This window comes from Takifugu rubripes, chromosome 12 (assembly GCF_901000725.2).
Source record: "Takifugu rubripes chromosome 12, fTakRub1.2, whole genome shotgun sequence".
Lineage (NCBI taxonomy): Eukaryota > Metazoa > Chordata > Actinopteri > Tetraodontiformes > Tetraodontidae > Takifugu > Takifugu rubripes.
The window spans coordinates 5,263,438-5,287,194 of record NC_042296.1 but is presented as its reverse complement, the minus strand read 5'-3'; the positions used below and the strand labels follow the sequence as shown (position 1 = coordinate 5,287,194).

Here is a 23,757-nt window from a genome sequence, read left to right as displayed (position 1 = left end):
AATAATGGAGCAAAGGATTCATATGTGGAGATCTTGATTAAAATAATGTTCATACAATTAACTGTAAAATTAAATAGATTTTAAAAGTTACTCTTGTTTTATCTTTTCTCCTCTCCTCTCCTCTCCTCTCCTCTCCTCTCCTCTCCTCTCCTCTCCTCTCCTCTCCTCTCCTCTCCTCTCCTCTCCTCTCCTCCTCTTCATATTATTGACATATTAGCATCTTTATTCAAAGTCATTGATAAGTTTCCTTGGACCCAGAACCCGTTGGGCGAGTCACCTGGTCACGTGACCAAGTTAGTATGTTGCGCTTTACTGCCCTCTGTTGGTCGATATACACTATTTAACCCTATATTAAAAAGAAATAAATATTACAAAAGTAATAGATGATGATAACGATAATAATAATGATGTTTAGGCTAGAAGGAGTTAAGACAATATGGAATATTATTAACACCACGTTTGTTTTATTTTGAGGTTTTCCAGAGGCATCTAAAAAAAAAATCTTTCTTGTCGACATTTTATGAAACCTAAATTGAACAGAACAACCACGTTAACTAAAAAAAATCGTGGGGAAAAACCAAAACAAACTAAATTACACCAAGAAACGTCGACATTGTAATTACAGTAATTGTCCGCGAGGTGGCACACGAGTTAAACACGTAAACTCACAAATTAATAGCATTTGTAAGTTTATTAGGCAGAACTTCATTATTTGCAGGTTTTTCTTAGCAACATCATATTTATTCAACGTTAAGAGAATGACAATTTTTACAGACAGAAGTGACTCTTTTGTATTTACTTGCATTTTCTCCAGGAAAATAAATGTTTTAAAAGTTTTTGTTTGTTTTGTTTTGGTCTTCTAGTGCATTTAATTTCTGTGTACATGTGTTGGATTTGAGGGAAACCTATCTCAGTCACTTACGGGAGGTCACATGAGACAGGAAGTTAATTTATCTTAAAGACATTCCAATAAAGATAAATGGCTTTTTATTGTGATGGCTGTAATGAAGATAAGGAGCCATCATAGTTTATTTTTTCAATATCCTCACAAGTTTGGAGGATTTGTTTATAATGAACTTTTGTCCATTTTGTTGTTACCAAACTCTTCTCCGTGCACACACATGCACACACACGTCACTGTTTCCACTGTAAACAAACTCTGTGGTGATTCGACGTCAGCTGTATGGGGGTCAGTCAGGACGCTGCACCTGCTCTTTTTCCATACTGCACAGGGTCACATGAGGTGTGCGAGCCTAAAGATTTCCTCCTGGAGCTCATACCAGCACATGTTCTCTGCGTCACCACCAACAATCCAAGCATGTCATCTATAAAACAGCACCTTAAGACATGTGACCGTCACAACCTGAGGAAAAGGCCGAATAAATGATCAAACCATGCAGCGAACCTCCAACATGGCACAAACAGCAAGACAGGACTGCCAAATCAGCAAGGTTCATTCTCCAGCGTAATTAAGCTGTTTGGGCGAGTTTAAACCACACCTAAAAAAGCCCTAAACTGCAAACTGATAACAGTCTTGACTGTTAACCTAGATTTTCCTGCGAAAAAAGTGGAATTCTGCATTAAATACTAGGTTTTCTGGCTTCAAAATTGTATGTGCATGTGTGTTAAAAACACGCTTGCACACACACACACACGATTATTGCATTGTCCTCTCAGATCAGCCTAAACAAAGCTGCTGGTATCCATGTTTAGACGCTAACAGTTCTAACAGGTCCTCACATGTTTCTGGTCGTTCCGGTTCATGTTTTTGGAAAGTGATCCAGCCTCTGAACCATAGCTGTGCGAAACCCACTGTCAGTGTACTGGGGTATATTTGTGTAATTTGTTTCTTCCCAAATATTGGATGAGATCAAACCGACTCCAATAAGACTAGATGTGCAAAGTTTGGAGCTATAGCTAATTAATCTAGCATTTAATAGAGTGTGCTGATCATGAGATGAAATAAATATTATTTATTAATATTGCTCCAATTTAGGGGTTGGGGATTTCACATTTGAGTCAGATGGGGGTAATTTAAAAAGACTTTAAAAATAAAAAGACCAGAGATTAGTAAATGTCAACATCCTGGTTTAACAGATACCTTCAGAGCAAATTACAGCCTCTGTCTCATAAACTGAGCGCTGTTTCCTGCAGCCGAGGGCTTATTTAACACCAAACACAGCCAGATTTCCTCTTCTTTTTTAAACTGAAGCAGAATATGCGTTGGAAAAAAAGGAGACAAAGTGGAATTTAAGAGCATGTGTAAACTCACGCCTGCCCTCACAGTCATTGTTAATCTCATCCAGATTAGAATGACGGTGTTTGCCTTTTGTCTTTGCGGCAACGTCTGGATGCAGTGTCAATTCAGTTCAGACACAAAAAAAATCATGGAATTTGGAATGATAGCCAAAATATAAAGCGATCTCCCTTCACTATACTTGAAGACACAAGGATTACCGGTACCTGTAATATCAGACCAATAAATATAATCTATTGATTTTATAGTCAGCGGTTGTGTAAAAGGTCACAATCCAATCATTAAATAATTAAACTATTGGCAGAAGGCAACAGAAAAGTGTCTCCTCCAGCATCTGGAGCTGAAGTCGAAGCACTTTTGGCCTTCTTTGCTTCACGTCCGGCTCAGAAACTGATTCATCTGGGTTCAGATGGCTCGACCAACTTGTCATCATCTGTGCCTGTGTCCTCTTTCCCACAAGTCTCCTCTTCTCCGCCCATCAGAGGCGCCTGAGCTTCTCTGGAATTGCGGCAGCACCTGTGGACATGCCGCCCTCATCTCACACAGCTCATCTGCTTTAACATCGAATACCTGGCGTGCTGCGCAGCGAAGGTGTGAAACATTATTCTTGCATGGCTGCCCTCCTGCTGTGGTGAGATTTAAACAATCTCTCGCCTGAAATTAAACCCAACTGTAAAGCAGGATGTTGGGACAATTCCGGAATAATGGGGCTTTAATATTACTGTGCTGTGTAGTGTGTATAAAGGTCATAAGTAGCCTGCTTGTTTAATAAATCCTCCGTTTGTGTTCTTCACACCTTTATCTATACTCTTATCACCTTTACAACCTGTAGATAAAAGCAGAAATATCTAATGTAAACACGATGACTTCATCGATCTGGGTTAAATGCCATGGTGTCGGCGATGTCAGTCCACCCTGATAGCGCCCGAGCTCAACGTTCAGTCTGTCACGGCCACACTGTCAAATGATCTGAACTTTGAAACAATCGCCTCAGTTTATTCAGCATGGCGGGACTCTGTACGGGTCGTCTACAGGTGGCATGAGGTCATGGGTGAGACGCAGTGGCACTGATGTTTTGGTAACGTCACAAGAGATAGAGATTGACAACATTAGCTTGAGCTCCCTCGAGTGGCTGAGGGCGGAATGGCTGTTAGCCTCTGCGCTCATTTGTCCAACAAATCTCTGGATTTTGGGTTTTTTCTGCACACGTAGCAACAAGACAGTGTTGTTTTGGACTTCCCCCGCAGTAGACCTTTGGCTTTAGCGCAGTGTTCCTTCCTCACAAAGATGATTCTCAGGGGTGGAGACGGAGGTACCGAGAAGGGGAAAAGAAAATCCTTCCACAAGCTCCCAGTTAAAAAAAACACAACAGATGACACCAAGCGCATGACAGTCATAAACCCCAGCAAACAGCCCTCAGACCTCCTCTCACTGCCCCCCCCAGGTTTCCACCCCACCTGCCATCACATTTACTAACTCCCCTGCTCGGGCGACACACGGAGGTCACCCTATTGGGCGGCTTTGGGCACTCACAGCCTTACACACACCACACACGTGGTGTTTGGAAACAAAACGGGCGCCAGGACATTCACCCGAACACACTATAAATATTCCAGTCGCACGTGGTGCAGTCGTCACAAGCGTTAGTGTCCACCACCAAGCGTGACTTCAACAACATGGGCATCACTCAGGGCGCGGTTGTGTGCTCAAATCCTCCACATGCGAGCACACGGAGCCGTCTAACTGTCCAGCCTGGGGCTGTGCAGACCTGCCTTTGCATTCCAAGTCAATTTAAAACAATTATTCCAGCAAGGCACACACGCCCAATCACGGTTCCCCTGCAGTCTGGCAGCGGCTGGGTTGCGTGCTGCTCCGTTCCCACTCTTTTGTAACTGGGAGAAACAAAACGAGACAAGTAAGGTGAGCCATGGGAAAGTGCCACGTTCCATCGGGTGAGGTCTCCAAGGATGCAACGTGCTCTGTAGAGTCTTTATCTTGCCCCAGTAAAGCGGCCTCAGATAACTCCCACATTCATCTGGATGTTCCAGTGGAGAAAGAGTGAATTCACTGTGTAAGAAAAAAAACCCAACACAAACTAACAACCTGAATACCTAAAATGACAGACGATTTTGAAAGGACTACTTATGTTACTTCGCGGTGAGTTGCAGTAAGAAATAGCGGCGATTGCATCAAAGTTTTTGAAAGAGGGACTTTTGCTTTGTCTGAAGGTCAGAATGTGCTGAGCAGTTGGACCTCGTGAAAGGAGGTGAAGCTCACGGTGGGAGGGGAGGACAGAGTGGAAAGAAAAGACACAACTTAAAATGACACAAAAACCTGAGACAAAGTCAGAAAAGTCAGTGTTTTATCGCAAATTAGGTTGCGTCTCTTGTTTCTCAAACGTAAAATTTCCGAACCTGCTCAAGGATTTGGCAACGTTTGGTCAGAGGTGTTTAGGCAATTACTTCCTGTTTCTAGAGAAATCAGTGAAAGCCGGCAAAAACAGGTGGTGTGGGGCTGGTTTGTTATCCCTCGCTGTCATTTTGCGTCATCCAAATTTACCAACACAACGTCAGACAAGCAGCGAGGCCTTATCTAATCTGCCCGATGTCGAGGCGCATTGATTTGCCCTCGCACCACGTGTGCGTTCTCCGTGGACTTGACTGCGCAGTTGACGAGGTCAAGGTTTGTTTATTAATGGAACATGCTTAAATTCCTCTCAGATATTTGAGGGGCTTGTGTGCACGGGCGGGTGGACGGCGTACACACAAACCTGCATTGTCGCTGCTTGTTTGCACTAGGGGAGGCGCAGCTTTGTGCACTTGTAGCTACGCTAACGTGTGTGTCAGGGCGCAAGGGTGCGCGAGGGACCCTTGAGGTGCCAGTTTCCACCGGGACCACACAGATGAGCGTTCACACCCTCCGCTAGATATGCAAACATCATGTGTGCGCGGCTAAAAGAGGAACACATACAGTTGCATTTGACCAACTCAGACCACACTTTGCAAACAAACACCCTCTGCTGGGGTTTTGATAAAAATTCCTTTCATCTACCCCACGTGGGGGCCTCCTACGAGCTCCCACAAAGCTCTCAGGCGCTTGCTAGTGCACGTTAGCAAGGGTCATTCTGGACAGTGGCTATATTTAAAATTATGCAAGACACATGGGCAGAGCCGGAGCCTGCCAAAGTAAAGAAAAGAACAAACAATATGCAAAAACAGGACACACAACAAAGTTTATCGTGTTCACGGGAAACAGAAACCTGTTTCGGAAACTTAGATTGTTTCTTTTTTTCTGTGCACGAGAAGTTATCAGAAAACGCACACACTTGACACACTTGAGTGATTCAAAAATGTGTGAGTTTTCTGAGAACTGTGTTTGATGGCTGCACTTAAAATAACAACTGCTTCAGGCTTGAACAGACTTAATATGGAAATTTAAATCTATTTTCTAGAATTCTTATGGTGGTTAAAATTAAGGGGCCAATCACAATCTAAGTGTAACCAGTGTGCATGTTTATTTAATATTGCTACACCTGGAGGTTTTCTTTGTATATGCGCATGTTTTCCTCTTATTAAGCATCTTAATTGACCGGATAAATGAAGTTTAGGGGCTCACAGTGACTCAAGCGCAGCCATCTTGAAATGTTTCTCCCCATTTTTATCCCGATTGCCTGACAGTAGTGGGACCTGGAGCAGCCCGCTGGGTTGTCCGTTTATAGATTTGCAAGGTGGAGCGTTTTTAAAAGCCAAGCGGGACCCGAGAGGGCTGCAGCTGGATGATATGGTTCTGAAGAAGTTCTGGAGGAGCCCTTCAGAAACCCCCTCCCCACCCCCGCCATGACGTGACCCGCCTTTTCATGGGCGGGGTTGAATGGTTCGATGGGAGAGGCGGGGGCCCGCAAATACTACATCCATTCTGAGCATCCTGTCATTTCTCAGATTGTAGAACACTAAGAACCCACGAGATTTATTCCTTTCCGTATTTATATATATATATTTTTGGTACATTTCTGGAACGATGGCGAAAGGAGAAGGAGGCGAACAATATTCCAACGCCAGCTTGTTAAACAAGGAGCACAGCTCGGACGACCTCAAGCTCGCCAAGAAGGTGGGTTTATTTATCCGTTTACGGACGATATTGTGTGATTAAGGTGATGGTTGTACGATTAAGGGAGGGGGGGAACGGAGGGTTTTGTCGGGCGGGAGAGGCGTGAATGAATGGAGCGCACCGCCCGGTAACATTTGACACCTGGGCGCGTTTTCCCATCCAAACCAGTGAAAATACGACTCCCTTGTGAGCCGGGCAGGTGTGAAATGAATGAAACTGCCGGTCGAATTTGATAATCTCGAACATATAGCGTTAGTTTCGCCGGGAAACGCTGGCTCCTGCCCCACCTCCTTCCCCCCACATGCGGCTCATTTGAAATCAAGAATTTAATTAAGGATCTAACCGGCATGTCCATATATGTGTTCTTTAAATCGCCTATCTGCTGAATGTGATGCTGACCTGACTTTTTTGTGGTCTTCCCCTCAGCCCCGTTGAGCTAAAATTACACCCTTAAAAAGCTAACTGGTCGTTTTAGACGCATCCATTTATAAAATATGATGATGTTCGGTTTGGCTCGCTCCTCTGTTTCCACTTATACACCTGGGGCTATCATCCACATAAAAGGGCCTCCGATTCATTTGATATCGGGTTATTCAAAATGAAGTTTTATCACTTAAATCTAATTATTGAGTCTTGCAGTGCTGCATGCACGAGCTACTCGAGGCTTCCACACCCTCCCAACAGCTAATGTGGTAATACTCCACAGTTAAATGAGAAATCATTGAAATGTCTTGTCTTACTGAATTATAATGTGATTGTTTTGTGCATTTCTAAGTATATATCTTTTGGAGTAAGTCCACGTAGGTCTCTCGTAACTGTTGCGGTATTTCCGTAGATGCCGTATTTCCGATTATTGTGAAAGCGGCACGACGCATCTTGTGACGTGTCCTACAGAGGAAGGAAGGAACGTAATTTCCGACAATCTAATCAATCACCACTATTTTAACATTTCTCCCTTTCACTTTCTACGCCACTGGAATAGAAATGTTTGTAATATGTGTTTGGTGGTATCTTATCAATACCCGCACTAAGGAAGTAGCTCTTTAGATAGTAAAGTAACAGCACCTAATGTTAGACTGGTGAATACAGTTAAACACCTCGAAAGGGAATTAACGGCCACAATTCAACACCTCGGGTACAGATGGACTTACGATGAGTACAGTAGTTATTAAAGGAGCTTGCTGTGTGTGATGAAATATGCTTGGAATCACGTGCAAAGGTGATCCAGGTGTCAGAGAATACCTTTTGTGTGTTTTTTTACTCCAGATCTTGGGAAAACCTGAGTGCCTGCTCCATTGTTTTAGTTCATGTGTCCCATGATGAGGTGTTGTCAAAGATGTGTAGGACCGGCTGGCCTTTGTGCGTCCCGATAATGCTGGGTTTCAGCACATGAGCCTTTTGTCACCTAAACAAAGATGAAGTTGGTGTATCAACAGACTGGGAGCAGGTTTGCTCTGCCGATCCGAGATGAGGATCTTATTGGTCTTTCATCACCACAGTGCCCCTGAAATTCGGGTCATTATCATCAAGCCACTCATGCTATTTTGGTCACCTTTTGTTTGCTGATCTGTTGATTGAAAGTTGGAAAATATTGCACATCAGCGGGTGGATTAAACTGGCAGCATTGATGTGGATTTTACCTTGTTGCCAAGGTTCTGTCGCCCTGTGTGTGTGACACAGCAGTGTTGTCATGCCCAGGTGCAGCTTTGCAGGCCGTTAATGTAACTATTGAGGCCCGGCCTGCTGAGCAAATAATTGCATCTTTTTAAGGAGAAGAAATGAGGACTTGTTAAAAACGAATGGCTTCTTCATCCCCTCCCTTCCTTACGGCTGCCAAATTCAGTCTCAGTGACCCAAAACTCTCGAAGAATTTGAGCCACATTCCTCGCGATGCAGTAAAATGAAGACGTTAAGATGATGAAAATTCGAAAAGGTGCAGCAGAAAACATCCGGTTTGTGCATCAAACACGACGCAGGCAATAGTCTTTGCATAACTATCCCTGCTTCAATACAGCTGCATCTGCTTAACTTTACAAATTGTTTTTGTTTCCATTTTCCACAGCATGAACGGAGGAACAGGTTGTCGATCTGCAGCAAGCTGTGCTACGCCATCGGCGGGGCGCCGTATCAGATTACGGGAAGTGCTTTGGGGTTTTTTCTGCAGATTTACCTGCTGGACGTAGCTCAGGTGAGTTGTTGGCCATCATTTCACACCTCCCCAGATGATCAGACCTATCAGACCTATATTTACTCATCAGACCTATATATAGTCACCCTGGCACCTTAAAAGAACACCATAACTGGGAGCTGAGAATTTTCCAACTTGTAAACGATCCCTGCTTCATCCTTAAATCACTGCTGTCAAGCTGAGGCACACGGGAAAGTTTTGCCACCATAATCACTTGTGACAAAGGGGACAATGTGTACTTAGAGTTGCAAAAACTTTGTGTTATTTCCATTATTGGCGCCCTGCTGGGATTGTATTGTATTAGAAGCCTTTCACTGTCTTGGAGGAAAAAATATTGGGGAGGGGGTCTAGTGTCGGCACAGTAAGGCGGGGGGCTCACTTTAATTGGCTCTGACACTAATTCCACAGTCAAGGCCAGGATAGTGTGTAAGTCACCGGCTTCCCAGGGTTTTAGCTTTGTCCGGCTACCAAGAACAGCGAGTTAGGCTTGTTGGCTGACAGGAGGGCGTGAATTGTACAGTCAGTCAGGAGAGCGGCTGTCAGGCTGGTTTCAAGTGCACAGCGTTGGCTGGTTAGCATTTACACTGACCTGCCAAGTATTTGATTGGATTTGAATTGGCCTTTTACCTAATGACTTTAAAACAAGCATATGACATAATGCAAGACTCTCATCATTTAAAAACTATTGCTATGGATAATGTACAGTTTCTCTGCTTCCTCATGCCGCCTGACTAATGGCACCGTTCTTTGCTCTGTCTTTACCAGATCGATGCCTTCTATGCGTCCATCATCCTTTTCGTAGGCCGAGCTTGGGATGGCATCACAGACCCCACGGTGGGCTTTTTGGTCTCCCGGAGCCCTTGGACGCGCTTCGGGCGCATGCTGCCCTGGTAGGTTTCATAAATCTAATACAGCTGTGTTCTGTCTTTTTAGATCTGTCTACATTTGTATTTCTAGCCTCATGCTTCAGTTGTAAAAATTCCAGTTTCACTTCATTACGGAAGCTCTCCTCACGTCACCGTATGGAATTGTATTGTGGTTTACGTTAACCCACAGTGAAGCACAGCTGCAAGAGATGGAAGTTTTCCAACCATGCACTGTACATGTGTTGCTGTTAGTGGGTGGGGCTTGTGGAGGGGCTCTCTTGTTTAATACCTCCTTTTCAGAGGGGTAAATGTGACGCAACTCCATATGTGCATGACACTGCTCTATAAAATAATCAACAAAGCTTTGATACAGTCCACTACAGCCATGAAGCTGATGAGATGCACTTTTAGTAGCAGGTTTTTACGAGTTCCAAACAACAGTTTTGAAGAGGTTTTATTATGAAAGGCAAAATCTTACTGAAATCTCCAATGTTTACATGATTGCCCATGCATGACAGCCCGTGTTATGGTCTTATCCCCTCCTCCATTTTGTGTGAGCGTCATGCTCCACAGGCTTTATCATATGACCCTTATTGTACGTTAAACTCTGTGTTAAATAGCAGCCAGATGCACGTTTTAATACTAGTCCAACGCCACTTTGATATACCGCTACATCTTCTAATCCAGTGTAATTTCCTTAGCGCGTAGATTCTCCTTTATCGGGATGCTAATATAAAGCAGGTCACAGCAGCTGAAGAGGGGTGTGGACCGGTAGGGGTGTGGGAGAAGAAAAGGCGGAGGAATGATTGGCATGCTTGCTGAATTAAGGTTTGGTCTGTTGTAATATATGTAAGGAAACAAGCATGGTTTCCTCAGGCCACGGTATTAGCAGCAATGTATAACCGCCACTCCTCCCTGTGCAGCACAGAGGGGGGAGGGGAGGAAGAGTCACTCACACCTCTCATTGGTCCGTCGCACAACACACCACATACTCTAGCCAATCACGTCGCGGATGGAGGATTTTTTAAAGGAGGTTACTTCAGGTCAACTTGTGGAGAGAGTTTTGAGCCGCTGCTTTACGAGCAGGAGTCACAAGTGCCTGAAAGCAGGTTTATAATGTGCTTCAAACATGTAACACGAAGTTCTTTGTTAGCTCTTGGATAACTAGGGTTACTAGATCTACAATTTCTAGGTTGTAGTTCACCTATATTTTGCAGGGAAGTCTTTGAAATAATGGTTTCTGCAGGGGCTTCCCCTTTCATAAAGAGCTTTTCCCAGATGAAAGACTCGCTTGTCATATTCCACATTCAGTAAGTGAGATAAAATCAGCACTCCTTCGTCAGCGCTGCTATTTCTGAACACGTAGAAAGACTGTGTTAAAGTCACGAGGGTCAGCTGGTCAGCTGCTCACATGGCCGACGATGTCGCAGCAGAAGAACAACTGAGAATTCTTAACCGAGGAGGAGGAAAAATAGAGCAAAGCCTTTCTAAAGATGCTATAGTTTAGTGTGAACACATCTGCTCATAAAATTCCTGACTGTCATTGCAAAAAAACCAGAAATTCCACCAAGTGTGGAAAAGTTTTATCTCTGACCCCGATATGTGACTGGGTGTCAGTAGATAAAGTATTTCCATTTAGCATCGCACCATTCTGGTGATGCATTCGTATAATATCCTGTTCATACATGAGTCACCTCATTACAATGTGTGTTTTGTTTAGGGGTGTGTTTTCTTCTTCCAAAGGCATGTGATTGTTGGCCACAAAATACACGTCTATCATTTACAAATCTGAAATGGGATTTTCTTCTTTACATAACCATTCTAATTGCACGCCTTCATTAGGTGAAAGTAAACTGAGCTGTTTCGGAGGTATCATTACGGGGCTGCAGCACACCTACGCTGTTATCTTTAAGAATACAGACACTCCTCGCCATATCAAAACCGTTAGTCTCGCTTTCAGGCACTCATGATGTTTGTTCCTCTCTCCTGTCCACGTGAAGGATCGTGCTCTCAACCCCTCTGGCAGTGATTTGCTATTTCCTCATATTCTACGTTCCCCCGTTTGAAGATGGGAAAGTGGTTTGGTACCTCTTCTTCTACTGTGCCTTCCAGACCCTTCAGACGGTAAGTGTCCATCCTCTTGATCCAGGAACTGACTTTTTTTCTTTCATTGTCATTCTAAATATTCTGATCTCCACACCCTGATGTTATATCTTAATACTACTATTACTTGATTGGCTAAGAAGCTACTGTCAGGGGGTTTACTGCACACTGGCTGGATGAATTTCCCAACAGAATCATTAGTAATGTCGGTAAACTATATATATTGTAGAATCCACCCACCCGCACCCACCGGTGCACTTTGGAAGCATTACGTGCACCCATTTCTGGCATTTACACCTTAAAATGAAAGAACCTGAATTTTTCTTTTGAGCCTCTGAGTGTTGACAGTGTCTCGTCTCTGACATTTTCCTGAATTTCGACCTTTCAGTGCTTCCACGTGCCGTACTCTGCCCTGACAATGTTCATCAGCTCGGAGCAGGCGGAGAGAGACTCGGCCACAGCGTACAGTGAGTATCGCTGCTCGCGTGTCAAACGTGAATATCCTGTCCGGTCTTGTCCCATATGGCTAAACTTCCTTCCGCGCTTCCTTCTCTTCAGGGATGACGATTGAGGTTCTGGGCGCTGTGCTCGGTACAGCCATCCAGGGGCAGATCGTCGGCATGGCCAACGCTCCCTGCATACCAGGGCCCGGTGACCCTGTCCTAAACGCGACCAACTTGTCCGTGGTTGATGGCCACAATGACTCCCTGTTAGCGCTCCCCGTCCATAACACGGTAAACAGATGCTCCTCAGTCAGTGTTTGACAGTCTATGCAAATATCAAGTTTACTGTGTGTTTAACATGCAGGTTTGTTGTTTCCTTACAGAAAACAGCTTACATGATCGCTTCAGGTGTCATCTGCTTAGTCTATATCCTCTGTGCTATTGTCCTCTTCTTCGGAGTGAGGGAGCAAAAAGGTAAAGGCACAAGAATTGTTGGTTTACAAAAAATAAAATAAAAAAAAAAGATATCCAAGCGATGTTTTTCTCCACATCTTTGTTTACCTTTGCATTCTTTCTCCGTCCAGAGTTCTGCCGTGTCGGATCCGAGCCCATATCTTTCTTCCAGGGCATTAAGCTTGTGATGGGGCATGGACCGTATGTGAAACTGGTCATAGGCTTTCTCTTTACCTCTTTAGCGTTCATGGTACGTATAGACACCGATTTATGTGCTGATTATTGTTTGTAGTGTCAGAAGCTAACATTTCTTCATTTCGGTCAGTCGTATGATGTGCCTTGTTGATTTTGTGCTCCTTCATAGTCATACTTGACGCCTGTGAGCCTGGCTCGGGGTGCACCGCTGTGCTTGCTAAGGCATTAAGAAAACCAACTTTGACTTGAGTGTCTTTGCTTTATCCGTAGCTCCTGGAGGGAAACTTCGCCCTGTTCTGTACCTACACTCTGGGCTTCAGGAATGACTTCCAAAACATCCTGCTGGTCATCATGGTGAGTACAGATGCTGGATGGCGGTTTCCTTAGCAACGGCCACATTTTGACTGACTTTCCAAAAACCTGAGTGCCCAGTTTAGTTGGAATAAATTAAGCGTTCAGCCGGAGACAAAAGCCGTGAATTGTCTTGACATACAAAGCTGCTGTGTGTTCTGCTGGCATCTCCTGATGCGTCGCTGCTCCGCCTGAATGCCATCCCCTTCCCACAGACAGTAAAAGACATCATTTATGATGCGATTTCTCTTTGGAATTAACAAGCCCCTCGTATCAAAGAAGCAGCCTTACATCCTGAGGAGCATTAAGGCAAATTAATCCATAAATGGGCTCTCTGTCACACGCAGCGAACAACTGTAAATGGTGAGAAAGTACAGGTTGGAGAGTTTAAAAAGATTACACGCTTAGATCCTTTGCTTTATGGGAAGGATTATAAAGTCAAGGCAGTGACCCTTTTGTCAAAGTACTTTAATTCAGCGAAATTACTTTTTTCAGGACTTCAGTAAAGCTTTCTCAGAAACGGCTTCAAGCGCCCAAGCAGCAGCCTTGAACGCTGTTAATCATTATCATTGATTTGATAAACTGTCAGAACAATCACAAGATAGATAAGTTAAACAGGTGGGACAACATATAGCAGGACATTATTTTAATGAATGTGAGGGTTTGTCGGTAACAACCTTTTTATTAGTTTTACCTCTTAGCCCGGCTTTCAACGCTCTCGTGTGAAAAACCATGCTGGCCACAGCTCCGTGTTATCTTTCTCTTAGGAAAACATGTTTGGAGGGGACCCCTGCAGATGTTTGCATCACACAGAGCTTAAATTTGTTTTGGGAAGAAGTGAGACAAGCATATTGTCTTTCTCCTCCTGCACTATTTTGTTTGGATGAATCGAAGGGTCAAATACATAATAATCTTCTGCATCACCACACAAGTATGACGGCCCGGAAGTATTCCGGGAATGCGTCACGTGTGATTAACATTAGATAATATCATAGAAATAATCAGCTATATCTAACAGCTACTTCTCGATTGAAAGTGCTTTCACTTAAACTGAAAGATTTTGACTTAATCCACACATTAAATTCAAATGCTGTGTTTTTTTTGTTGTTTTAAAAAAAAAAAGGTTTTAGGATGGTTTGTCTGCTATACTGCAGCCCATCAGCAGGGGGTGTTAATTGAACATTAATAGAAGAAGGTATTTAATCAGGGAAAAGAACACAAGACATGGCTTGATTTTAAAAAGCAAACTTTTTTCCTCTCCTCAGTTCTCTGCTACTCTCGCCATCCCCTTCTGGCAGTGGTTTTTGACACGTTTTGGAAAAAAGACTGCAGCTTACTGTGGCACCTTGGTAAGCCCCCCCACCCAAAACTAGATAACAATCATATTCTGCACTCTTAAGTGAAAGTTTTAACTGACTGACCTGCTTCTGTGTTTCCAGACGGCGGTTCCCTCCATGATCGTGGTGGTGGTGTTTAAGAGCAATCTGATCATGACCTATTTTGTTTCCTTCTTTGCTGGCATGGGGGTGGCTTCAGCCTACCTGATGTCATGGTAAGACTCCCGCTGACTCCTCACTCGCCTGTCATTGCATCTGTCACCAACACTGACTCTTGCTCCTGCTCTGACTTTCAGGTCTATGCTGCCAGATGTGGTTGACGATTTCAAACTGGAGAACCCCAAATCTACCGGCCACGAAGCCATCTTCTACTCTTTCTACGTCTTCTTCTCCAAGTTCTCCTCTGGCATCTCTCTGGGCATTTCCACTCTCAGTTTACAGTAAGTATTTTTGATTCATCATGTACGGAATTTACCAGTTTTCACAAACTGCATGAGGCCAAAAATGAAGCTGTGGCAGGGCTGCTGTGGTCTAAAAACACCACATTTACAAATTAGCCGCAGCACATCAAATACCGTGATGTCCTTCTGTCCTCCTGACGTTAAATATTTAATTTTTTTAATTTTAATTTTATCATTAGCCCTAGTTGGTTTACAGATGAGATGCACTGAGTAATCAAGGTGTAAACATTAAAGTGCACAATCTGTTATCTTTCAAGGGTTTACTGCACACATAACATGGACCGGTTAACATTTGGTCACGTATTTAACTTTTGCAAATAATTGCTAAAAGACATGGGAATAGATGGCTCCTCTTCGATGCTGCTTCACCATCAGAATGATTATGCTGTTTGCTGCCGTAGGTTTAGACCTTATCCCGAAACACACGCACAGCAAATGCAGAGGTCAGGATGCAGCAGATGTGCACCAGGGTATCGATTGGCTTTGGGAATCCGGACAATAATTCCAGTTATGTTCATCCTTCAGACGGGGAAATTATTTAAAGTACAGTGTAAATCGGGCTAAGCTAAATCTCTGAAATCCCACATCAAAGGAATTCCTTTTCTTTCACTAGATTAAGGACTGAATGCATCATGAGTTTTGGGCGGATCAGAGACGATGCCACTGTGCTGTTGGTGTCCATCATTAATTAATGGGTTTTTTTTTTGGCTTGTTTCTTGCACTTCAGTTTCGCAGGTTATATCACCAGAGGCTGCTCTCAGCCAGAGGCGGTCAATATAACCCTGAGAGTCCTGGTTTCCTTCGCTCCCATCGCTCTCATGATCATCGGTTTGGTCGTATTATACTTCTACCCGATCGACGAGAAGAGGCGGCAGCGCAACCGCGAGCGTCTGAGGGAACAGTGGTAAGGCTGCACATCAGCTCGCCGGCTCTGCTTCCTGCGCCTCGCCAGTGCTCCTACTGAAGCTCTCTCTTTCTCTTCCTTAGGGAAATGGAGGATTCAGAAACGGACTCGGCAGAACTTGCTGCCATAATCTAGCACGATTTAAAGAGCCGCGCACTACTGGGGCAACCCAATGGTATTTTGCACAGGGCGGGACCAACGGATACGGGCCTGTCAGACCATACAGACACTGGCTTGTCCAATCAACCGCTGCTGCTTTTCCATGTAAAAAAAAAAACAAAAACAAAAACCAAACAAACAACAAAAAAAACTTTCAGCTTTTTCTACATGAGATTCACTTTTTTTGTTCGGCCCGAGCTCAAAAGCCTTACATGAGTCCTTTTTTTTTTTTTTTTTTTTTTTCCCATCCGTCAACTAGTTCAGTGACATCCAGTTGTGATGCAATTGTGCAATGTGGAACATGACGGGGGCCTTCAGTGCTGCCGTCACCGGTGCTACTCGCTGGAGCTGAACCGTTTCATGCCATTACAAAATTTGAGCACTACAAATGACTCCTGTAGATGTGAACACCCGCACAAGCGGCGAGATTGCCTTAATTTCAACCCCCTTTTTATTGGGGGGGGGGCTGTCAAACCTGCTGGATGAAAACACTTAATTTTCACTCTTGGTGTTTTAGAAACACATGTAATGTGTGTTTTTGACCTCGCACTCTGTCTTTGTTGTTTACGTCAGCCAGCCAATTGTTCAGTACATCTTCTGACTCATTATCACATCGCCAGCTTTTTTGTTTATTTTATTTTTGGGTTTTTTTGGGAAGCTGATGTGATGTTAGAAGTTATGGCACAGTAACCACACTACAACAATCCAGCCAGGTTTTCTGTCCTACCAACTAGACATTGCCATTCAACTGGGATCCTAACCTGGCTGGATTATGGGCCTCAGAATACTAGGTTGATGACCCCCTGCTCGAAAGAGCTCCTGGAAGTCCACCATTGGTACTGAAACCACTATAAGCACTTGACTGGCGTTAATGGCTACAATGTTTAGTCCAGTATTTACACTGATTTCATTTGTAGAAGAGCTGCTGAAAACAGGAAATGCTGATTTGCCCTCTTTCATTTTCCTAACTAATTATTTAAATATTTATTAGTTTGTTTTTTTAATTTTACCTTTTCCAAGTCCATGTATTAGTGAACAGTCATGCATTATTCAACTCTGATTAAGACCTGAAGGTTGCAACTGAAATAAGATGCTTGAACGTAGGTGAGACGTTTTCACACCTTTTTTAATGCATGTTAAATCGCTGCCGTCGTTGCTTCTTTGCATTCAAAAAGGGAAGCGCACTAGTGCGAGGGGGAAAGATATCGAAGTATTTATAGATATTCTCATCTGTTTCTTTTTGATTGTTGGGATTTTTTTGTGTCTTTATTTAAAGAACCAGTATGCTGTGTGACCATTGGTTGACATATTTCATATCCCTTGATATGGAAATGTGTACATAATGTCATATGTTATACATACCGGTATACGTGTCGTGCGCTTTCTGACAACTGGGTTGCCATTGTAAAAATGTCCATTTCACCTGACTGTTTATCTGTTTGAATGCATTGTTGTGTACATAAGAGTACATCCTGTAAATCTGTTATTTCATGAATGCCTTGTCTCGTATTGTTCTGTGAACTTCGCCCAAGACTCTTGAGGCTGTAGCCAAATGTTGGAGCTTTAATGATCCCACAGAGACACACAGAAGCCTTCTGTACATGCCTCCTATGTATATATTGTATGTAATCCTGTAAATATCTTGGTCTACTCTGTACTTTAGTTATTTAAGACAAATGTTGGGGATTTAAAAAAAACAAAAACTGTTAATAAATACTAATGATAAGTGAACTGTGAACAACCTGTCAGTGTTTCTTAATAAAAGAAAATACAAACTGATCTATAATCACATTTTAAAAACATTTTTTAATGTGTCAACTATCTGAAGAGAAGCTTTCTTCTCATACCAAATTATCTGGTAGAGCCACATTTAGAAGTTATATTTATAATGCCCCGGACTACCTTTATGGAAGAATGGCTGCAGTAGCTTTTGCAGCGTTACCGCTCACGCACACTTGGTTCATGTCCACCCATGTTGTTGTGTAATGCTTCCATCTAGTGTCAGACTTTGGTCACAAATATCTGGAAATTGTGAGACAAACTACTATAACACGTCCCAACTTTTTCAAATGCATTTAAAAACACGCTCTTGGGTTAATTAATAAAGCTATTAGTCGAGGCATATAATTCTTCATGTCTTTATTTGTGAAAGTCACAAGCAAATGTTTGCGTTTATGGACTTTGGTTTTAAAGGAGTACGCCGGAGTACATGTCATTGATACATTTAATCCAATCTAAAAAATAAATAATCACACATGGAATTATATCGGCTATTAATTATTCACAATTCTATTGATGTTAAGTCTCTTGAACATTTATTTTGGTGGTGGAATTGTCAGGGAATTAATTGCGGAAGTCGGGGCTTTTATTTTTTAAGGATACAGAATCCGGATGTGTTTGTGGTTTTCTTACTGAATTTTGTAAGCATCCTCAGAACGAAGAGACTACCTTTAATTTCCATTTTTTCCACCCTCAACCCGTTTTATGTACATAACCATAAGAAGAAACTGCAGCCGGACCTCGTAATGAATTCTTAGCCATATATTCAATGGACTTCTGAGATGTTTAATTTTCCGTGCTAATTCCGTTAGCACAACATGGCTGCCAACCCTCCAGGTACTGGCGTTCAAAACAAGACCCGGGTAGCCATTCTGGCGGAGCTAGACAAAGAGAAAAGGCGATTAATGCAGAACCAGTCCATGAATAGCCCCGGAGCAAACATCCCTCTGTCCTCCAGACCCAGTTTGAAGGAGGTGAGGGACAGCGCGGAGCAGCAGCACATCGCCGCCCAGCAGAAGGCCGCTCTGCAGCACGCCCACGTCCACTCCTCCGGCTTCTTCATCACTCAGGACTCCTCGTTTGGGAACCTCATCCTCCCGGTGCTCCCACGGCTAGACCCTGACTTTTAACACCATCACTTACTTCTGGATGGACCTTGCACATTTCCAATTAAAGACTTTAAACTGGTTCTACAGATGAAAGCAGCAAAAAAGAAAAAAAAAAGCCAATGTACATTTGTCTGAATTCTGTGTGTTTTGAATGGAACTTGAGACTCGCTAAATGTTTTCAGATGATTTTTCTACGTACATGTTTGTATATGAAGGTCACGACACAGCTTTAAAGCTTGTGTGGAGAATGAAATGAATGTGTTTCCTGTAGTCAAATGATATTTTGAACTGATTTCGATACCACTGTGGGCAGCAGTTTGATTTCTATCATCACGAAAAACAGGATTATCAATAATATATAAATGGGAAGAAAACTATTAAATATGCCACCCCCGATATCCACAGACAAAAATGATGCCTTTATAATTAAGAATGTGCACCTTCTCTCCTCCAACAGTGTCTACTCAAATCAACAGTGGTCACCGATTACTTAGCAGGCCACGGGCGTGTTAAACCTGGGTGGTGTTTTTACTTTAGAGATGATCCAGAATTTTTGATGATTCTGGCTCCTCCTGCCATAGCATGCCATTTAATTCCTTTGAGAAGACGTATGACTTTGTCTTGTGTCGTGCAAAAAGTGCTACAATATCGACAGATGAGAAATCAAACTATCTAAGCATAATGCAGTGTTGAAAGAAACGGTAAAGTTCCAAAGAATCGAATATGAATCGGATTCATCTGGCCACAAGGTAGCAGTATTATACCACTGCATCGACCTGCAAAAGGATTTGGAACTCGATTGCTTTTGCCTGGACACGCCGCTCAATCGTGTGATGCTGTCTCTGATGCAACCCGGTGACAGATCCATCTAATCGGTTTTCCTCTTCATTCAAAATCGAAAGAGTTTGGGGTAAGTCAGGGGATTGTACTGTGTGGATTTAGAACAAACTGCGTTTGCTGCTGCTGTATTTTTAGCAGTTTAAACGCATTATTTGAAATTATAAACGTCACGCGAGAGAGGTAAAATTCGCTGCACATGGTTTTGTCGCTAGCTTGCTAAATACACGTAACCGTTCTGTTCAAGATCCGCTCGGTTCCCTTTCTGTTAGTGCTTTATCTTAAAATCTACCGAATCACATTTTTCAAATAGAATTAAAAAAAATACCCAACTCAATGGCGAAGACAGCCAACAAGTGCAACTTTAGTGGTACATGACGAGGCTACTGGTGGCAATATAGGTTGACCCTAACGCTGACTCCAATTGTTGTTTTTAGTGTCTATCATGGAAGGACAACTAAGTCCGGATCAGAAGTTCCACCTCATTACCAGGAACCTCCAGGTCGGTCAGACAGACAGACAGACAGACAGTAGTTATCCATACAACTATTTACCAGCATTCATTAACATGATGACTCTTAAAGGAGGTCCTTGGAGAGGAGAAGCTGAAGCAGATCCTGCAGGAGAGAGAGCTGAGGCTGTACTGGGGCACAGCGACCACCGGCAAACCTCACGTAGCGTACTTTGTCCCAATGTCCAAGATAGCAGACTTCCTCAAGGCTGGATGTGAAGTGGGTAGATCCTCGGGAGCATCACCCTTTGTTCTCCGTCTTTCCCTGCTCATATGTATTTCTTTTTTTCTCTTTTAGGTCACTATTTTGTTTGCAGACCTGCATGCTTACCTAGACAACATGAAGGCCCCCTGGGAGCTGTTGGAGCTCAGGGTGAAGTACTATGAGCAAATCATCAAAGCGATGTTGGAGAGCATCGGTGTGCCACTGGAGAAGCTGAAGTTTGTCAAAGGAACAGATTTCCAGCTCAGCAGGTTTGTTTCACTGACCCTTCAGCATTCACACTGTTATTAATCCTTCTCATGTTTGCATTAATACGTAATGTTTGTGTTGGACTTCTCCAGAGAGTACACTTTAGATGTGTACCGACTGTCCTCCGTCGTGACAGAACACGATGCCAAGAAGGCTGGGGCTGAGGTTGTCAAGCAAGTGGAGCATCCTCTGTTGAGTGGTCTGCTCTACCCTGGCCTGCAGGTAGAAGCTCATTCCAGCTCACCTCAGTGGCACCTGCACCCTTTTTAAATTTATTGTTTTATTACCTTTTTATTGTATTTGCTTTGTTACCAGGCTCTGGATGAGGAATACCTCAAGGTGGATGCCCAGTTTGGAGGAGTTGACCAGAGAAAGATTTTCACTCTGGCAGAAAAAGTAAAATCCTTTTTTAAGCTTTGATTTCTGTCAGACGGTATTTTGATCAATAATTTACATTAAAATAGAATTCTTATTATCAAGGTCTCATTGCTATGTATATATATTTAGTATTATTCTGTTAAGGGTGTGAACGTTAAACGCCAACGGTCTCTATTTCTCAACAGTACCTTCCATCTCTTGGCTACGACAAACGGGCCCACTTGATGAACCCGATGGTTCCCGGGTTGACGGGGGCCAAAATGAGCTCCTCAGAGGAAGTACGTCACAGGACGAGTCACGCCTCGCATTTCATAATCAGCTTCTCCTAATAATTCTGTTTAGTTACAGTGTTTTCTCTCTTTCTTTGGCTTCAGGAGTCAAAGATTGATTTGCTGGACTCCAAAGAAGATGTGAAGAAGAAGCTGAAGAAGGCTTTCTGCGAGCCAGGCAACATCCAGAACAATGGCGTCCTCTCTTTTGTCAAATACGTCCTCTTCCCTCTTTGTGGAGGTTGGTAGCTTCACTCACTCTAGACTTTTTAAAGCAGAATTTACCCGTCCATTAATTGGGCACGTTTGCGTCTTTAGAGTTTCGCATTAAAAGAGATCCCAAATGGGGCGGCGACAAAACTTACACTGAGTTTGAAGAAGTGGAGAAGGACTTTGCCGATGAGGTAGAGGAGCGCTACGCTCGCTTGCTGGGACACTCCCAAATGAATGCCTGACTGTCACTAACGTTCGACTTTATCAGACCGTCCACCCAGGAGACCTGAAGGCCTCAGTGGAAACAGCATTAAACCTGCTGCTGGACCCAATCAGGAAGAAGTTTGAGTCTCCTGAGCTCCGTGAACTCACAAACTCTGCCTACCCTTCAAAAATGAGTGAGTTCACGCATCTTCCACCGTTGTTGTCTCAGACACAGAGGGGATGATGCGTGCTGTTGTGTTTATCTGATCAGAAGCAGCAGTAAAGGGGGCCAAGGGAGGCAGAGGAGAAGAGAATGATGAGCTGGTTCCCTCCAGACTGGACATCAGGGTGGGAAAGATCATCAGCGTGGAGAAGGTGGGATATTATTATTGGATGTAAGTTAACTGATATAGGTCTATCATGTGAAGCTGATGATGTTTTCTGTCATTTGTCCATCGGTCCAGCATCCAGATGCTGATTCGCTGTACCTGGAGAAGATAGACGTGGGCGAGCCAGAACCGAGGACGGTAGTCAGCGGGCTGGTGGCCTACGTTTCCCAGGAGGACTTGCAGGACCGGTTGGTGTTGGTGCTGTGTAATCTGAAGCCACAGAAGATGCGAGGGATAGAGTCTCAAGCCATGCTGCTCTGTGCCTCCATGTGAGTGTTTATTCCTGCTTTGCACACAAGATTCAGTTTAGGCCAACATGGATATGATCTAAAAACTCCTGCAATTAATTTGTTTTACTAATGAGTTATTACCATTTATAATTGGAGGAATGCTGTTATAACTAAAACCATTACAGTTTATTGTTAAAATGGGGAAAAACTGACGCTCAGGAAGATTGTAAAAATGTCCACTTTGCCAAAATCAGACATTTGCCTTCTTTTTAGTGAAGGGGAGCCCAGGCAAGTGGAACCTCTGGACCCTCCAGTGGGTTCCGCACCTGGTGAACGGGTCTTCGTGGAAGGCTATGAGGCAGGCAAACCAGATGACAAACTCAACCCAAAGAAGAAGGTTTGGGAGAAACTGCAGGTGTGTATCATCACAACGCGGTCGTGCTGTATTTAATCCCAAGTGGAATAACAGTTAAATCTTATCGTTTTAGGTTGACCTGAAGGTATCAGAGGAGTTTACAGCTCAGTGGAAAGATAAAAATCTAATGACCAAACTGGGACAGATCAAAAGCAAGACACTGAAAGGAGGCAACATCTGTTAGATACACCTTCACGAGGCTGCGTTACAACAGGAACCTTTTTCATCTGCAGAACCCTGAAACCTCTGAATGCTTTTGTGCCATCTGTCTATCTTTACAAATGTATCCTGCTTTGACAAGTTCCATGTAGGACAAAATCATGCTCATTACACTTGCTTGTTCTAAATGCTCATAAATATACAGATGAATAACTGTAGTATGTAAATGGAGCTCACATCTAAGAAGGGACTTCATGTTAACACTACATGTGGTCGTCTTCATTGAGAAGATGCCAACTTAACTGGATATTGCAGATTAATATTGTTCTGAAATTTCTTCAACGGTTGCACAGATATATTACTGTCACGCATCCTCTTGGGTATTAAATAAAAAGCTGGCATTGCTGTTGTCTCCAATACATCATGCACACGTCTGTATCCCATAGTGATGGGACGATCTCCTTTGAGCATTGTTTACTGTTGTATACAATTTTTAACGGTGGCGCATTGCACTCACTTTATCAGTTTATCAAGTGAATGACCTGTGATACATATGATAGTCAGTTAAAGAGCCTTACAGTTGCTTTATTCATTTTATAGGGTGTCTATTTTTTTAACAAGTGAATGCAATGCACCACCTTAGTTTTTACTCTGTTCTAGTAAGAGGTTTGAATTGTTTGTAACTTTTTATGTTATTGTAGGTGAAGTGTCGGCTCTGCTCCACAGAGCTACCTTACATCAATAAGAGCACTTCATCAATGCTGAGGCATTATAGAGCTCGGCATCGCAATGGAGAATTGGCAGATACTCGTGAGAGCACCAGAAAACATATCCACATCTGCATCAACTTGCACTTAAAACTCTCTGCTCACCATCGTCATCTGCACCGTGTGAAAGAGGATTTTCTAAGGCTGGGGAGCTGGTGTTTAAGAGGAGAAATCGCCTTGGAGCAAAGACACTCCAAAAGC

General features: G+C 43.3%; 3 protein-coding genes across 4 annotated transcripts; all 3 read left to right on the top strand.

Moving 5' to 3' along the window:
* Positions 1-6,147: 6,147 nt before the first annotated feature.
* Positions 6,148-17,562, top strand: mfsd2ab (MFSD2 lysolipid transporter A, lysophospholipid b). Its single transcript, XM_011609043.2, has 14 exons — positions 6,148-6,364; positions 8,427-8,552; positions 9,318-9,442; positions 11,419-11,542; positions 11,910-11,988; positions 12,080-12,255; positions 12,348-12,438; positions 12,549-12,667; positions 12,883-12,966; positions 14,229-14,312; positions 14,403-14,515; positions 14,597-14,740; positions 15,489-15,665; positions 15,749-17,562. The coding sequence occupies exons 1-14, from the start codon at positions 6,275-6,277 to the stop codon at positions 15,798-15,800; spliced, it is 1,584 nt and encodes a 527-aa protein (XP_011607345.1). The 5' UTR covers positions 6,148-6,274; the 3' UTR covers positions 15,801-17,562.
* A 613-nt stretch (positions 17,563-18,175) lies between these two features.
* On the top strand, positions 18,176-19,015 carry LOC101077641 (SOSS complex subunit C-like). The gene has a single exon (XM_003969022.2). The coding sequence runs from the start codon at positions 18,422-18,424 to the stop codon at positions 18,731-18,733; it is 312 nt and encodes a 103-aa protein (XP_003969071.1). The 5' UTR covers positions 18,176-18,421; the 3' UTR covers positions 18,734-19,015.
* Positions 19,016-19,482: 467 nt separating this feature from the next.
* Positions 19,483-23,208, top strand: yars1 (tyrosyl-tRNA synthetase 1). Of its 2 annotated transcripts, none has more exons than XM_003969023.3 (14): positions 19,483-19,622; positions 19,987-20,051; positions 20,134-20,280; positions 20,359-20,534; positions 20,625-20,754; positions 20,848-20,928; positions 21,096-21,188; positions 21,285-21,420; positions 21,498-21,583; positions 21,661-21,790; positions 21,868-21,971; positions 22,061-22,254; positions 22,489-22,630; positions 22,704-23,208. In XM_003969023.3, exons 2-14 carry the CDS (start codon positions 19,995-19,997, stop codon positions 22,812-22,814), a joined length of 1,587 nt encoding a protein of 528 aa, XP_003969072.1. In that variant the 5' UTR covers positions 19,483-19,622; positions 19,987-19,994; the 3' UTR covers positions 22,815-23,208. The 2 variants fall into 2 exon arrangements, with proteins under 2 accessions (XP_003969072.1, XP_011607346.1); XM_011609044.2 differs by having other exon boundaries at positions 19,501-19,732.
* The last annotated feature ends 549 nt before the right edge of the window (positions 23,209-23,757 follow it).

Bases quoted from the DNA above. Each gene is read 5' to 3' on its own strand.
- mfsd2ab (XM_011609043.2), top strand. From the start codon at position 6,275: ATGGCGAAAGGAGAAGGAGGCGAACAATATTCCAACGCCAGCTTGTTA. The intron at 8,553-9,317 runs GTGAGTTGTTGG...TGTCTTTACCAG, and splicing joins ACCTGCTGGACGTAGCTCAG to ATCGATGCCTTCTATGCGTC. The intron at 9,443-11,418 runs GTAGGTTTCATA...GTCCACGTGAAG, and splicing joins TTCGGGCGCATGCTGCCCTG to GATCGTGCTCTCAACCCCTC.
- LOC101077641 (XM_003969022.2), top strand. From the start codon at position 18,422: ATGGCTGCCAACCCTCCAGGTACTGGCGTTCAAAACAAGACCCGGGTA.
- yars1 (XM_003969023.3), top strand. From the start codon at position 19,995: ATGGAAGGACAACTAAGTCCGGATCAGAAGTTCCACCTCATTACCAGG. The intron at 20,535-20,624 runs GTTTGTTTCACT...GGACTTCTCCAG, and splicing joins ACAGATTTCCAGCTCAGCAG to AGAGTACACTTTAGATGTGT. The intron at 21,421-21,497 runs GTTGGTAGCTTC...TTGCGTCTTTAG, and splicing joins CCTCTTCCCTCTTTGTGGAG to AGTTTCGCATTAAAAGAGAT.